The sequence below is a fragment of the Buceros rhinoceros genome, unplaced genomic scaffold (genome assembly GCF_000710305.1).
Source record: "Buceros rhinoceros silvestris isolate BGI_N320 unplaced genomic scaffold, ASM71030v1 scaffold43378, whole genome shotgun sequence".
In the NCBI taxonomy this organism is placed as follows: Eukaryota; Metazoa; Chordata; class Aves; order Bucerotiformes; family Bucerotidae; genus Buceros; species Buceros rhinoceros.
The window spans coordinates 1-17,829 of NW_010426101.1; the positions used below are offsets into that span (position 1 = coordinate 1).

Sequence of the window (17,829 nt, forward strand, 5' to 3'; positions counted from 1 at the left end):
CAAGCCATGATGATGATGATCATCACCCACAAAGAGAGCAGCAAGATGTATGAGTAATAAAAGCAGGTTATGGGATAGAAAGCTGACAGTACTTAAAATATCTAAAAGACAAGTAAATAGTAAACAAAACTATTCAGAAATGTTTGAAAATGACGTTATCCAAAATGGCAAATGTCAAGGCCTTGGTTTCAACTGCAATCAGCACTGGAGAGGCCTCGTCTTGAGCACTGTGTCCTTTTGGGCCCCTCACTTCAAGAAGGACATTGAGGTCCTGGAGTGGGTTCAGAGAAGGGCAACAAAGCTGGTGCAGGGTCTGGAGCACTAGTCCTGTGAGGAGCAGCTGAGGGAGCTGGGGGTGTTCAGCCTGGAGAAGTGGAGGCTGAGGGGAGACCTTATCACTCTCTACAGCTACCTGAAAGGAGATTGTAGAGAGGTGGGAGTTGGTCCCTTCTTCCATGTAACAAGTGACAGGAAGAGAGGAAATGGCCTTAAGTTGCACCAGGGGAGATCTGGGTTAGGTATCAGGAAGAACTTCTTTCCCGAGAGGGTTGTGCAGCACTGGCACAGGCTGCCCAGGAGGTGGTGGATCCCCATCCCTGGAGGGGTTTCACAGCCGTGTGGGTGTGGTGCTGAGGGACATGGAGTAGGGACCCTGGCAGTGCAGGGGAACGGTTGGACTTGATGATCTTAAAGGTCTCTCCCAGCCAGAGGATTCTGTGATTCTATGAAATAAATTTAGAAAAGCATAAATTCTCAGATGACTGAATCTTGAACACGAACAAAATATGTCTTAACCAAATGACTACAATTTTCAGAATTCTTTAAGCTCCTGATGAAACTGCATGCTTGATGCTAGACTGACAGTTTGTGATTTAATGAGATGCTGCCCATGTAGAGAAAGACAGATGGTATGGGACTGGAGCACAGAATAAAACATAGCAGGTATAGAACCACAAGTGGGAAAAGCCTAAAGCTGAAAAATAACTTTTTAGTCACGGCTACTAGTTGCATAGTCTTAGAATTAAATGAGAGCACAAAGAAATTACCCCAGAATGCAGATTTCTCCTTCAGAAGAAAATGCTGTAATTGATAGATCCTGGCAGATTCATGTGTAGCACCATGTCCCACTGCTCCTGCCCAGCCGAGGAACTTACTAGAGGTCAGAAGAGTAAGGCTAGAGCATCAAGAATTAATTTTTTTTCTAAAAATATCCTTGGACATAGTTAATTTCTTTCTGAAAGCTGAAAATATATGATGTAGCCTTAGAGGTCTTAAAAGCAGCCGAACCCTTCAAAGACATAACGGCAGAACACCAAGATGCTGAAGTTGATTCACCTCTCCCACAGCTCATTAATCACATAATCCATTTTCACCTGCAGAACTCTACAATCCTAAAACTTCCAGCTCCCTGTCTGCTCCAAGCCCGTCGATCTATTTCTGCTCTTCCTGCAGGTCCAAGAGCTATTACTACTGTTTTTCATAATGTTCCTTTACAGGGATCTTAAATCCTAAGTTTTGGCTCTCTGATTAAATTGTCTTTCTGTGGAAGGTGTGTCCTGATGGGAAATGCTAGACTGACTAACTTCAGCCAGCCAGATGTTACCTGGAACTCAGAAACATTCTCAATGTACTCCCAACATACGATAACTCCTTAGATTATTTTTACATACCTTTGGCATGGTGACAACTAAATGACCAGTTGTTTGTGACCTTTTAGCAGAGCTGCTGTCTGGCTTCACTTCCTCAGTGAGCACAAGCTGAAATGGCTGTGAGAAAATACGGGATTGAAGTATACATGCTAAAACGCCTTTTTTTTTTTTAACCTGCAAACATGCAAACATCACTATCCTACCCTTTGATCTTAAGGACAGTATAGCACTAAATCCTCTCACTTTATAGGTAGTATTGCTAAACCTCATCAGTGATGAGCATGCTAAACAGCTTTCACTTACAAGTATACTCATAGATTTCTGATGAATTGATGTCATTCCTGAAGTGGCATTTCTAAAGAAGGTTATAAAACGATGCTTGACTTATCTTAGCAATTAAATGAGAGAGATTATCCAGTCCATTTTAGAGGTGAAGGAATTCTGAAGTTTTGTTTATGCAGTTGGTACAGTCAAAATCAGTGATTTTGGTTTATTGTCTAAGTATTTTGAATTTTTCAAAAAATGTATTATAAAAAAAAAAACCTCTGAGAAGAGAGAAAACTGGAATGACGTTTTAGATGCCCATTCAGAAGAGTATATATCCATTTGCTTCTGTCAGCTACAAATTCCAAATGGTGAAATTGCTAAATTCTAGCCTGGGGCAATTAGCAAGCTCTCTACTTCAGTGAATTACAGCACACTGTGGTGGGGGGAATAAGAACAGAGGAGGAGAGAAAGAGAGAGCGAAATTTCATTTCGGGCTTTGCACGTCTCCTGGTTAGAACTTCCACAGTTCATGTGTGGTCCAAAATAATGCAAGTATGAAAGAACATTTTTGTGGCACAGCTGTACACAGCTGGTAGCTCTCAGCAGAAAGATGCAGCACCCACTGGATTACCATGGCAAGCATTAACTCTTGATTTGAAATGAATGTAGTAGGAAAACACTCACCTTCCCCTTCACCAGGACTCGTATGTAAGTTGGCTGGATATCAACCTCGAGCAGAGAAGTGTCCAGATGTCTTCAGATGAAACACAAATCAGTGAATCAATCTACAATCCAGCCCAGTAAATAAGCAGTGCAGGCCATGTAGCTCTTTAATGAGGATTCCACAGTTTAGGAAGCACCAACGTCAATTTCGGTTATTCGGTGATTTGAAATATTATTAGGATTTAATTATCTTAATGATAAAAAATATGATCTTCCCATGTGTTCATGGAATGCCAATTAAAATTATGTCTAAATTCCATCAAGTCCACCACATTGGCTATTGCATAACTTCAAGAATACAAAATCTTTGTGGAAAATGAAAAGTGCTTTACATTAATACGAAAATTAATTTATTTGCTATTTAAAATTCTAGAAGAATTTTGCTACTTTACTTTCTGAAGGCTAACCTAGTAAATGTATAATAAGAGTTCTTTTTTTTTTCCACAGAATTTGCTGGAAAACAACAAACAGAAATACTTTATATCCTCAGAAAATACAATACTTTTAAATTTCAGTACTGTCAAACAAAATTTGTGACCCATAAAAGCTCCACTTTAACATCTGCTCTTCATCATGTGGCACACACACTCATGTGACTGCACAAGAACATACTCTCTATTTTTCTTCTTTATAAAGTTACTTCTCAGGTGAATTTTTCAAACCTTTCAGCCTGCATTTCTTACAAGTGAGCACAGACTATTACAACACATCCAGCATTTTATTGCCCCTGAACAAATTTTCTGAGGCTCCAAAAAAAAAAGCTAAATCTTAACATTCACAAATGCGGCCTCTCCTGAGGGAAATGAATGAGCTTTAAGTGAAGAATACCCGGCACGAGTAGCGTTCCTGTGCTATAAAACTAGTTTAAGCTTTTCTTTAACAAGTTCCTATAAGGGGTAAATAAGGCTGTGGGTTTCCAACCCCTCGCTGAAGCACGGGCCAGGCCACTGTAGTGCACTGCAGTAAATACTATCAAATAGTTACCAGGTTTCCTTGCCCTATTTCAGCCTGGTTCAACTAAATTTCTTCTCAGCGATGCTCTGGCCCAGCTCAGGAAGTAGCATGGGCCATGGACTCTCTCCAGTAAGCAGTTTCTTGGATGCGTGCTTGCATCACTGTTTGACAAACAGAGGAGTGTAGCCTTGTCTCCTTGTTTTGTTCCACGTTTCCCCGCTTACTGGAGTTGCATCACTACTTACTGGAGTCCGACTCTTTTTAAGAGTATGCAGGGAAACATGACCCCTTGCAGTGAGCCATTATCTGACTTGAGGAGGAGAAGAATTTAACTACAATATGAACTGATCTGGAGCACTTCTAGGGCCAGAGAACAGGCAAACCCCCCCATTCACTACAAGCTTAATCATAATCCTACTCTTTTTGCACATAAATTGTGCTGGGCTAAGTTATTATTACAAAAATAAATGCGGCTTCCAGGAACAGTTGGGACACAGTACTCATTCAGGGATAACAGAACAGGCTGAAGGGTCTTTGGTTTATTCAGCTTCATTTCTTTGGCACAGGCCTCAAGATTGATTCCATTACCCTCTATGTTATTCGTTTTCCTCTTGAAAAGTCCCTGTTACAGGGAGGAGTTGAACTGAAACACTGTGTATCAAAACTTAGGAATGGCAAAAATTAAGAGAAAAAAAAAATTCTGACCTGTAAACAGCAAGGTCCAAGATGATCTGGTTGTTTTCTTCATCATCTTGCAAAGAGAAATGAAGCCTAATAATAAGGACAAGAAACACTTCCAGGATAAATACAACTGAAGTGAATAAGCAAACATTACAGCATATTTGAACTGCTAGCAATGTTAGATGAATACAAATACCATTCAGACAACGTGTCACATGATCACTTAAACAGTTGAAAATTTCCTCACAGAAAAAAATACTGGCATTTGAACCAAAATTAGTCTTATATTTCTTTTCTGTTCTCCCCACCCAACCCACAAGAAAAAGAAAAAAAATCCTGGGAAAATGAAATCAGTCTGTCTATGCAGAAAGAGAGACACCTGCTGGGAACCTGCCTGCTCTGCTGGGGAACCTGCCTGTGCTGCTGGGAACTGTGGTTCAGGAAAAGCACGGGAAGACTGGAACATGGTAATTCTAACCTCACCATGTGTAAAAAAAAGAATTGCATCTTTGTCCATAGCAATTGATTGCCTAGAGAATAAATAGCTGCCTGGGCATTTCCAGAGTAAAACATGATTTGCATAATATCCTTAATGCTACAAGCTTTATAATATTTGTTGAAAATGAGGTTGTTGATTGTATTAGCTGCATGCTGGTGATCTGCTGTGATCTTAAAATTGTGACAGGATCTTGCCAGTTATAAATAGCAAACAACATCTACTACTACAACTGGAAGGAGATACAGTCTAAACTTACAAGTTCTGCTCATGTACTCATATACTTTCCCATCTATTAAAGTAGAGGAGAAAACAGAATAAAACCCACCTATAAATGAGATGGGTTTTTTTACAAATTGGTTATTAATTAAGTTATTAAAATGAGAAGGTTTTGCTTAATGTCATTTATCTGGAATACTTCGGTGACATTCAAATACTTGGATACCTTGGGTTCAGGTGGCAGAACGAAGCTCAGACGTTAACAGGTTTTTTTCAGTAATTAAAATATTTGCCAGATGTACTTTTTAATCTTTGCTCTCTGGTATTCTGATACAATCAATTTGCAGGAAATCTTATGGAGTTTTTAGTTTATGGGTATTTTTAAATGGAAAACTGCAAAGAATACAAAGCAGCTTTGTTTCCCATTCATGATTTTTCTCTTACTGCACCTCAAATTTTGAGAATTCACTGAAACATGAAGGTTGAGAAAAAAGAATTGTAAAATTTTCTAGGGGAAAACTTATTCATAAGTGAGGAAGAGAAATAGTCTGTCCTCAGCAGCATACAGCTGTTCCTCTCAGTGACCTTCCAAAAGAACATCAGACAAACCTGGACATTGCTGTGGATGTTAGACTTGCACATTAAAGCAAAAACTTTGGAGAATACCATCTGTCTACTTGTCTCTCTTTATTTATGTCTCCCCAACACACTGCCAGATTGCACAGAAGAGCTGTGATATTCTTGTTGAAGCCATGACAAAAACCGCTCATTGATCTGGCTTTACGTGGGCACATTCGCAGACTAAACTGTAATCCAGAACCCTTGGGTGACACACAGGACTGCTACCAGTGAGCTCCAGGGGACTGCGTCTGCTAAAACGATGGCTAGAGCTTGACTCTCAAAGTCTCTAATTTTACAGAGTCAGAATCAAATTCTATTCACACAAGATTTAAACTGTTTTAGGCTTGTCTTCCTTGAACTAGAAAGTTATTTAAAGAAATGTTCAGTCAACACATTCTTACCAAAAAAAAGGTACATCAATGCAATGGTGAGTATTTTCTGGTACCAATGGAATAAATACGAGTTCTTCTGTCACTACCTTTAATTTTCCCTGCACCACTGAAAAATATGCACTCATTCTATAAGGCAGGTGTTCAAATTCCTTGAATTTGCACGGATTTATAAATTTCCAAGATGTAGAAAGCAGTCTTCATACTAATGATAAGCGTATTTGATTTAGCTGCAAAATCCAAGCTGTCTTAAGATGGAAAAACTTGTTCAGAGAACAACAGACAGGTAAGTGGCACGTCGTAGGCCGCTTTTTGATCACATTCTCCTGTAGAAGACTCTTCAGGGTGCTGTTCCTAAAGTGGCAATATTTGCACTCTCTGTCTCCTAACTTCCCTTAGAAAAGGAAGGCTTGGTTCAAGCGAAACCAATGGTAGCGCATGGCTGATATCCCTCAAAACTCGTTCCACAGCACTTGAACAGCCAGGTGCCCTTGTCCACAATAAAGAGACTTCCCTGTATCACCAGTCTGTTGCTAAAGACCTCATTCCGTGTCAAAAGACCTCATGCCATAGAATTTGATATGAACTGGGGCGTTTTTCTAGTTATGAATGGTCAGACTAATGATGAGGGATCATTACTGTTAACTGATTTGATGTATGTGCAACCTGTCCTTGCCAATTCTGCCAGTCTCTGTCATCAGAGGACAGAAATTTTCTCCAGAAATATTACTTGGATATATTTTTCCACCTTTAAGGTGGTTACTCATGCACATTTATCTTCAATACTCAAACTGGTTAAACTTTTTCCACTATTAGCAAGATGCTCCAAGAAGGAGAGCCTTACCATAGAAGGGCAAAGAGTAAACCATCTTACATCTTTTACAGAAAAACGAGTTCTTCAATCATCAGAGACCAAGATGTTAAACAACCTTCAACACTTTAAAACAAATTCTTTTTCCAGCTTTGGAATATAAATTTAGAAGTCAGTTTTCCTACCAGGAATATAACACTGTAACGAGAATTTGTCAGCCCTCTTATTTTTATATTGTCAGGTATCTTGCACTAGTTGCCCAAATCAGCTACGCAGAGGTCAGCCTGGTTAACCTCGTAGCCTTACGTACTTCGGCACATTCATGTTCAGAACCTTCCCATCTGCAGTGACCAACGTCCGAAGAGGCTTCTCTCTCTTTTTTGGTTCCCTTAACAAAACAGAAAGAAAAATGGTTTATAATTTCACATTTTGGTATTTTAGGTTTAAGAGCAAAGAGAGTGTCAAGAGATAAGAATCATCTGGTCTTTGACATTAAGGCTACCACTTATTTCAAGAGCAAACCAGGTTATATCAAGTGCCCAACTGCACATTAAAAGCATTGTCTAAAGATGAGCAAATGCTTTGTAATATCATGCCTTTCATTGATAGTAACTTCTTCTGTACGTCACAATGTCCAATATCAAACAGTAATGTATCAAATTTATCTGGTATACCTTTAGAAATCAGTGGATTGCGTAAGCATACGAATTGGGACATTTTCCTAGTTATGAATGGTCAGACTAATCACGAGGAATCATTACTGTTAACTGATTTGATGTATGTGCAAGCAATTCCAAAGAAATTTTTTACTGATGCTAACTGAATGACATTTACTGAACAAATGCTTGGCCTATCTCTAACCAGCAGGTCTACCAGTCACTGTTCCGCACTGGTAAAAAGAAGTTTAGTGGTCAAAGGATTATAAGCAGCAGCAAACAGGAAACAGTATGACTGAAGTTCATACATAGATTATTTGTTGATGCATTTATTGCATTGTTTGTTGTGCTCTTCCTTCAAACAGCACAATACATATTACAAATGGAGACTTTAATCTTTGCTATCTATGTCCAGCTTTCAGCAATTAAACTGTATCTGACTTTGAGGGGAATAAACAAGGTACCTTAAATTCATCTGCCAAAACAAAGCAGATCACTGAAAGGTCATTAAAAATTGTAGCACTGGCATTTTCCTGTTTAGATCATGAGCAAGAAGAGGAAGAGTAAGGAATCTTAGTAACATGAATAATAACAACCTGCTTGCACCTCAGTAAAAAAATGGCAGTTTTCTTTAAAAAAACCAGCACTGTCATCGCTGCTCGGCAATAGTCTACCCTTCAGCTGTCACCCTTGTCTGTATGGTTACTTCAGCTGGCATATAAAAAACCCCAGCTCTCAAAAAGACAGCGGCAATACATTGCTTTTTGTGTTCCCACAACAATTTGTACTGTAAGTTCAAAACTAAGAGAGCACTAAAGTAAATCACTAATGAGGGACAGAAGGCATGTAAGATTTAGACCACCCTGGGGAAAAAGAAAACCAACAACATAAAAAAAGATTTGGTCTGTAAATACAACGAATTTGAAGAAGTAAAAACATTCCAGTGGAGCTCCTGAGATGATGACATAAAACCAGCTTCTGTTTGGGAAAGATTCACAACTACCCATGTGTTAAATACTGCTCGGCAGCACACGTTTGAGCGTTAGTGTGGGATCCGTGGGTGAGCAGCTCCTACACCTGAATTCCTACTCTGGACCCTCCAGTGCAAAGTGAACGAACCACCACTCTGCACTAACGGTGCAGTTCTCAGAAACACTTCAGGAAACCATATCCTGCCACCTGCTAGCTGTTCATAATCTGTTCCTGGATGAAGTCTGTCTGCTCGTGGGAACCATTTTAAGGCATATTCAGTCATGTCACAATCACTAACATCAAAGGTAATTTTTTAACCTCATGCTGAGATGAGCTGAAAGCCCTTTTGCTGGCCATGAGCAGCTCAAGGAGATCCTGTGCACCTTTCAGCTGCAATGGATTTTACACTTGCCTGAATTTTCTTTGAATGAAATTGCAAATATTCACTTGTTTGGCCATGGCCAAAGCTGCTCAGTTTATTATCAACTGAGCAACTATACATTGATCTGAACGAGTTCATGTCAATCTGATTCTAAAATAAACATCCTTTTACACTGAGTAACTTATATTAAAGTGACATTTCAGCTCCTCTCCACCAGCAAGGGTGATCTGAAGTTGCCAGGGGCACTTTCCTGTTCTCACCTTTCTCGTGCTACCAGCTAACAAAATGCTCACCAGCAAACCAAAATGAACCATGAAAGGATTTTTAGCTCCTTTAAATGTCTCAGACATTTAGAAAAATCCAGAAAGGAATTATTCTATCTTTTTTATAATGCTCTATGTACTCTCCTTGAATATTTAGAGGAAAGTATTTGGAACACATTTGCTTTTGACTAGAGCAAGGCATCCCCAAACACATCAAAATTTGAACTAGCTAGGATCTGCTTCACAGTAGTTCTTCTGGGAAAGTGCTAGACCTTCAATTAAGAATAGGCACAAATTATGCAGATTTCCAGATTTCTTGGAGAGCTCCCCAGGTCTGACTTTTTCAATACTTAGGCTTGATAAATCTTTTAAACGAACACCCTTAAAAAGAACCGCTAGAAAAATCTCTGGCAAAAATGCTGTTATGTAAGAAAAAAAATAAAGGAAAAAAACCCAGACATTGCTTATGTGTGGAAATGATAAGCCAGCAGCAATAAAATAACTTCTTATTTTTTTGCTAGCATCTGCATTAATTTTCCGTGTTCAGCAAAAACAGTGACAGCTTTAGAAAGTTTTAAAGGCTTTTCAGAGGGCCAGACACCATGCCAAATTGCAGAGATAACATGAAGAATCTTATGACTTGGGATGAATATCTTCGATAAAGTATGTCAGAAAATCTCATAGAAAATCCCATAGAAAAGGTGCCGGAAATGCCACTTGTGCAAATATTTTGTAGCATGGCCTGTAGGGCATTCCTATGCTGCAGCCTGCACTCCAGATAAATGCTTTTAGGAAGAATATTAAATATAGAACTACATGAAATATATTAGTTAGGTGGCAGAAAAGTGAAACTTCTGAAGTCTATAAAATGGAGTTGAAAAGAGAAATTACATTTAAAAACTCTATTTGAGGAAAAACAAAATGAAGGGTATCATAAATAAATTTCATGGTACAATCTGAATATTTAAGAACAATCTGAATATTTCATTTTGGTTTTATAAGCATATTTGCAGAGGCAATGGGGATTTAAGCTGCCAGTTCTCAGTGATATTGAAATGTGAGGCAGTCACCTACCTCTTCTCTATACCCTGGAAAATTTCCTTTTCTTCGACTCATAGAATACATCAAAACAAACCCATACCTCATATTGTCTTTAGCTCTCCGTTTTTCTTCAATATATCTGTGGGTTTCTAATCTTGATTCGGGAGTATATGGTGTAAGCTCCTTCCAAAATCTTCTGTCTTCTTCATCATCTTCAACTGCTCTCCATGTTTCTTGTCCTCCACCTCCTGCCTGATGGTTTTCTTTGTCCTGTAGGGAGTCTGGGCTACACAAGGTCACATGGAATATTATCCCCATGAAATGAAGGAAGAGTAATAGTACTTGTTAAGGAATTCTTGCAATAATATTTTTTAACCCAATGCAAATAGTTCTATAATTCCTCCCTAGAACAGTATCTTAGATATTTTGATAACATTCTCTGCTCTGTTTCTTTCATCAATCAACAAAACATATTTCCACATAATGTTTTTCATGGAGTGATTAAGAAGTGAGGCTACAGTTATGCCTAATCCTCCGGAAAACCTGGCAGATATGTCAAGAGATTTAATTTCAGGAGCAGAATTTTCAGATACCTTCAGGTGAAATAAACCCTTCAGCCCATACCATGTTTAAGTATTCCCAATATCAGGCAGCAACAGGTTAGAAATTTATAGGATAGCAACTCTTAGTCATCTCCTCAAGTGCCATCTTAGAACCTGAATAATTTTTCTCCCTAGCCCTAAGCCTCTGTAATCTACAGATATTCTCTATAACAGAGAGAGAAAACTAAATTTCTGATACAGATGGGATCTCTGAGGACAAAGTTCCATCACCAGCTCCAGGGAACTTACTCTCTATTGGATTAAAAATAAGATGGATGGCAACTGCAGTGAAAGATGACCCCAGACAAAAATCCTGCTGCTACCTAGGCAATCTCAGCGATATCAGGTACAAGAAGTACAGAAATGAACGTTCTGTAGCCTTTTACATCTCCAAAGATCTGCAATATTCCATTTTGGTCTCATAGCTAATAACTGTAAAGCCAAAGAAAGCAGAGATGAACAGCTGCTCTCTCTGGAAGCCCTGCGTTCCCTCAAATACCGATGTCCAGCTGCTCTCCTGGAAGAAGCTATCCATTACACTGCCCTGGCACACAGACAATTCGGCACGGAGTGTTGGGACAAACATTCTATTGCAGTGTCTGCGGCTCAGTAATTGATTATGTTTGTAATTGATTTGTATTTTTTTTACTAGAGGTAACATGCATGAGGAGAAATAATTCTGCTAGAATCAACGATAAAGACAAACAAAAATATTTAAGTGAATTATATGAACTATTTAATGAGAAAAACAAAATGCTTCATGAAGAAAGAGAAGAATGATATTTACTAACAAACTGGTGCTGCTTACTGATACCTGTCACATCCAAGCTCAGATTCCATTCGTTTTTCTTCCTTGTCCTTCCTTTCTTGCATCCGTCTTTGACCCTCTTCTCTTTCTCTTGCCCTTTTGATAAGGTAAGCTTGTTCTTGTTCTCTGATTTTCTGTTTCACCTCTGCATAGTTTTGAAGTGCTTGAATCCTCTCTGAGCGTTCTATTTCTTTACTATCCAAACACTTAACAAAGGGGGAAAGATCAGTATTGATATTGATATTGATCTATAGATATTTTAAAGTATCCAAATCAATAAATCCATTAACTGTAGGTTAATTTTGATAGGTTGCCTTCTGTATAAAATTAAAAACACACCTTTCAAACCTCCACAGCACCACGGAAGTTATACTGTATTAAAAGGTTTTGTGTGTCTGAGAGGTGTTTCTTGCATATTCCAGAAATTTCAATTGGTTTTACTAGACTGTGTGGTGGTAGAGAGTCCCTTCAGCCAGTGCTGATAGTTGTCTGACCTTGGTTCAAAACCCCATTTCTTGCTGTGTTAGTTTATTGCCAACCGAGTGAGTTGAGTACTCTCTTTAGTAAGTTAAGCAGGTGTCTGTGCTCCTTCACGGGAAATTGTGGGTGCCCGTTTCGGGACTGGGACTGCCTGTTTCCCAGGCAGGGAATCATTACATCAGCTCAGTCACTGCACAAAACCTCAGTCTCAGAGTAACTATTTACAGCAGATACAATATTGTGCATTTTTACATCTGCTTCTAACTTCCTACTGGTTTGGTTCATACTGTTGGTATGGTACCAACCACCTGGTATCTTTCTGCAATCATGAAAACAATTTAAAAATACACTGTGTATCTAAAGACAAATAAGAAAAAAGCCAGAACTCTACAATGTATTTATTTTTTCAAAACTTTGTTTAAGGTTCTCCAATAAAAATGAGAGAAAACTTAACAAATGCATGTGTGTCAGTCAAAAAGAACCAATTTATTATCAGATTATTTACTGTGCTCACTTATTCTTCAGAATAGAATTTCATGTCCTGTGGACAGTAAGAAAAAGGCTACTAGCTTTCCTATGACGGGTGTTTATTTGTTTGGGTTAGTATGTTCAGTTGACAGTGCTCATTATTGACTTGGATATAAATGAAATTTTTTTTAATCTTACTTTTAATTGATGAAGAGTTGCCACCACAAATTGTCTATAACCCTCGAATTCAGTACATGGGTTACCCACTAGAAATAGTTCCTTCAGATGGATATTACATTTTAGGGCTTCAATACTGGAGAGTTCACCAATGAAATTTGCTGTCAGATCAAGTTTCTTCAGTTCTTCACAGCCTGTTTGGAAAAACCTTAATTCAGTTTGTCCGTAACATAAATGTACACATGACATACACACACACACACACACACACACTTTGATACAAAACTGTCCGTGTTTGTTGTCTGTATTCTAATGTCATTCCATCAGAATACATCTTCTCCAAGACATGAATGAGAGTGACTCACAGCTTAAGTTCGTGAGGTCACGATTAGAGAAAGAGAAAATAATAAAATACAAAATATCAAAACTTATTATTGTGTTTATCACTATCACACCTTTGTGATCAGTGCCTGTATACTAGATGAGCTATTAAATGGGGTGTTTTTGGGATAAGCTGGACACCAGTTTTCACAGACTGATTGTCTTGGGACCTCTCCTCAACTGAGTCTTCACCACATGGCTAAAAGAGTGTCCAATGGCTGTGGAAAGCAGGATCGCTCATGGGTTTCATTTCTGTGTACTGTCAATCTTAGTTAACACCATTCGAGTGAAAGGTTTTCTAAAAATTCACTCTAGATCAAGATGAGGTTTTCCACTCCATGGACTCGGCTATTGTGGTGAAGTCTTCATCACCGGTGAGAAAATGTTCTTAATCAAAACCAATTCATTATAAGGAAAACCTCTAAATGAGCTGGGAAATCCAGATCCAAAACGTATCAGCTTCTCCTTTTGTCATAATCTGTCCAACCTTAACTCTAAGTCTAAAAAACTTAGCTAAGAGCAAGCTCAGCTTTGATGCTTATCATTGCACTCACTCATTTTCCTTTGCAGGCAAGTTATTTTATTTTCTTTTTTGGCAAGTATTTTATGTGTAGTGGAACTGAAAGAGAATAAACAACTCAAAAAGATTTATTAAGGGATTTAAATAACCCAAATTTTTGCAAGACTCACTCCCAAAGGTTCTGACTTCTCAGTAAATGACAAATGCAGCCTGATAGGGGAACTTAAAATTTACTGGCATGAAAACAGATGCAAGTTCCTCAATAAATTGCAAATATGTAATATACTACTTATTTCTTAAACTTCACAAATTTGTGTTTAGTCTACTTGCTTATTTTTTTAGTTAGATTTAAGACATCCAACTTGTAGACTTAAACCCAGCCAACCAACCAAAAACCCAAAATGAACAAACAAAAAACCCAGCTTTTCTTTTAAGTGTTCCCTTGTCAAGAAGCTTTACCAACTGGCTTAATCAGAATGAAGAAAAAGAGAGCAATTAAATCAGAAGTTATTCAGGTAATATGGAATGTATTTACGGGTGGCTCTAAGTCTTAGATCTGCATCTTGGAAGATGCTAGATCTTTGCACACACAATGGTAGTGACAAGAAAAGGGATTAAGCACAGATAAAAGAGACAGGACTTCACGCAATGACAGAGAGAAGAATCATCTGAAAAACTCTTTAAAAACGCCCCAGACTGCCAATGCAACCTGTGCACACAGTAGAACCTTCTTGTGTGTGACACTTGATTGCTGAATTGAAGATGCCTGCTGAAACGCTACACAAGACAGACTTTTTACAGCCTGCATAGCATTAAAAAAAAAAAAAAACAACAAAAAAACCCCAGCATTGCTCCAGCTAATCTGCATAAAAATTATCTTACCTTAACAGTGGGGAAATACCAACTTCAGGAAAAAAATTGGATTTCCATTTTGGAAAGTATTAAAAGCATAGAGCAAAAGTTGAGTTAAAAGACATTTTAAAAAGTTCAATGACAAAACCTCAGCAGTAGGAAGCACTTGCTGCAAGGAAGCATTTGTTGAAACGCTGCACACAAAAAGGCTCTGACTACCAATAGGTACCTTTACATTCCTAATGACTTCCACCTTCTTTTGCACTAAGTAATAAGCAAAGTGTTTCAATACGAAAAGGCAAAATGGTTTGTTCAAAATCTGACCTTCCAGATTTTCAATTCTTTCGATGTTGTTCAAAGCTACATTTAAATATTCCAGCTTCTTTAGTTTGCCCACATTTTCTGCAATAAAAAATAAATCCGTTATTTCAGTTTTCTTCACTGCAAAGGACATCATCAGTTTACTTGCTCACTTCAAAGAAACAACAAAGCAGAAAATTAGGAAGGACAAATCAGAATATGTATCAGATTAGTGGGCATTAATATTTTAATATTAATAAAAAGACAAAACCATCAAATTACTCTGAAAACACAAGTTAAAATTAAAAATTAAAAAGAAATAAGGAGAGTTATAAACACATTTTCTTTAATCACAAATCCATAGAACACATATATCAGGCAAGAGGACTGGCCAAAATGCTTGGTGAAACATTCCATTTGTCATGAAACTCAGAAAGGATCAGGCCATACATAGATAAGCTTTACAAAATTAGAGTTTTACTCTCACTTATATAGAAAAGATTGGCTTCTTTAGTATGCATTTTACTTTTAAAGATCTTTTAACTAAGGGTTAATACAGGAAATTTCCTCTCCTCCCTTCTTAAAAATTTTGGATTCTTCTTAAAAATTTTTCTTAAAAATAAGGATTTACATGGTTTCAGTACAGAGCAAAGACAGGCACACGCATGCACGCCTGGTCTGGAATCTAACCTGTATGATTTTCACCATGAACTAGTGGAATTAGCAGGTTCTCGGGGCGCGGGGTGAGTCAGAATGGCCAGCATTTGCCATCCTTTGCGTACAGAAAGGGGGTAGAGAGGGAGTAGGGTAGCAATGATCTTCATCAGTCCCAAAAAAGGCTGAAAAAATGTCAGTACCTCTTGCGATGCCTGACACAGGTCAGAGATGTAAATCTGAGACATGATACATGGTATAACTTGTGTTGCAGTTCAATTTCTCCGCCATCACCAGATATTTCAAAGATCTGACTGGAAAAACCTATCCAACGAAGTCATAAAGTTTGCCCCAAACTCTAAACCACCAGCTGTACAAACTGCCCCTGCTGAGACAAACCAAGAAATTCAAGCAGAGGGAGCTTCACCTGACCGACAGAGATCATCTGCAGCTGAGTTCATTGTCTAGACACTTCTGAATTTAAGAGAGAAATAGGCTCTTCATGGTTTAAATTGGTGTCTAGAACCAGAGAACCAAATTATGCTCAAAAATATGCCTTTTCTTCACCACTGGCAGCAAAGGGAGGTACAGTAACTGCCTAAAACACGGATGTCTAGAAGTCTGGTGTCATGGATCCTACCACTTGCTTTACTAAGACCTTGGAGAGAGGTTTTCTTCATAGTTCACAAACAGATGATGAATTTAATTTCTCAGCAAGGACTTGTGCAGCGTAGGCTGGCTGTTAGTTGTTCTTACAGTATTTCTGTAACGGCAGTGCCTGCACACACGAAGATGTGGGAGAGACAAGTGGTGAGGCCAACGGTACCTTGTAGGTTTGCTTCCGTTTACAGAAAAGAACTGGGACTTATCCACAGAGTGCAGGCCTTGCAACTTGCTGTCTGGGTAGTTGGCAGGTCTGATCTTGAGGGCTGCCTAAAGGTGTCCTCTACGAGGAGAACAGACACATCCCAAGAGAGTCACTACAAACCATCTGGCTATGACATTTCAGAGTGTGCCTGGAACTGCTGTGTGCTCCTCATGGATGTGTTGGTGTCCACTGGGAAGCAATAATGCTCTAATTCAGTACTTTGAAACACAGCCCCTATTGGCAACTCTTCCAGTCACTACTTATGCTATGTAGCGCTTTTTTTTTTTTTTTTTTTTTTTTTTTTTTTTTTTTTTTTTTTTTTTTTTTTTTTTTTTTTTGCGTTTGTTACTAAGGAATTACCTTGGAAAGCTGTTATGTTACCCAAGAACATATGCCGTAGGAAGTTAAACGCTTTTCCGACTCTTGCAGGTAGATTGAGTGAAGATAATTGACTGTCTGAAAATGGAGACTGCTGAAGAAAATCTTGTGTCCAAACGCAATCATCTGAGTGGTAATATCTAGGTACTACCCGAAAGGAGGTGTGAGCATTAAGAAAAGCATGAGTTGAAGTCCTGTGCCTTATTGAGGGTCCAGTAACAGAGAGAAAAACAACTTCTTTCACGCCCATTTTTGAAGGGGCAGAGCAGCACGAAGCCCTCATGAAAACCTTATTCTCTCTGGGAGGAGATTCCTCCGCTCTAAGAAATGCAGATGTTTTCAGTACAGATACAGTTTCCTGACGAGCCCCTCCAGAGAATATAAAGCCTTCGCCTACAAGTCCTGAGCAGAGAATTTCACCCTAAAATTTTAGATATTTTTTCTTCTTCTTACGGAACTTCAGAGAAATAGGCTAATATAAATCCTGAGTGCTTCTGACTTTCTGTTCTTTATCTACACGCTATCCGTAGAGTCTGAGCTTTTCCAGACCACTGCCTGATGTTGTATCTTTCTGTAGAGAGCCCCGCAAACACGTGAACCTATTCCACAAAACACAGACCATATGAAATTATACCTTCTCCTGTGGTGCAGGAAGACCACTGAGACTTCACTGTAAAAAGTTGTTTTACACACAGAAGTGAGTATTTTATCGGAACAAAAATTATTTCAGTGTTAACAAATACTGTTTGTATAAAAACCGAACTGTAAAATGAGCTGAAAAGAGCTAGTCCTGCGACATCACAGTCCATGCTAAACTGTTCGCCTCTTTGCCACAAAGACAGGATATTGAGGTTGTATCTTAATTTTTGAGATTTTAATGAATAAAAGGTGTTCCACACTCATATTCTAGTGACTTGTATCTCAGTACTATCTTTTAATTTTAAATTCCTCTTGCAAATTTCTGAGCTTCTTAGAAATTTACTAGGAAAACCTCGTGGGAGCAGATCCACAAAGAACTTTTCTGTAGTTATTCTATATTCCTTAAAATAAAACACAACAGATAGCTTTTTCTGATTTCAAAAATACGCATGTAAATCCATTTTAAAAGAAACAAACCCAGAAAACACTTACCAATTTTTGGAATGAGATTGTTCTGAAGATAGAGAATTTTTAAATCTCGACACCATTTGTCAAGATACTCTAGTTTTTCTATTTCC

The 17,829-nt window shown here is 38.4% G+C and overlaps 1 protein-coding gene across 1 annotated transcript; it reads right to left on the minus strand.

Moving 5' to 3' along the window:
• Positions 1-1,670: 1,670 nt before the first annotated feature.
• Positions 1,671-17,825, minus strand: LRRC6 (leucine rich repeat containing 6; the record flags this gene model as incomplete). Its single annotated transcript, XM_010141330.1, has 9 exons — positions 1,671-1,766; positions 2,601-2,670; positions 4,299-4,364; positions 7,121-7,198; positions 10,225-10,410; positions 11,541-11,740; positions 12,681-12,853; positions 14,737-14,814; positions 17,744-17,825. Coding segments are annotated over 9 exons (1,029 nt in total), but the record flags the coding sequence as incomplete, so codon positions are not given.
• Between the last annotated feature and the right edge of the window lie 4 nt (positions 17,826-17,829).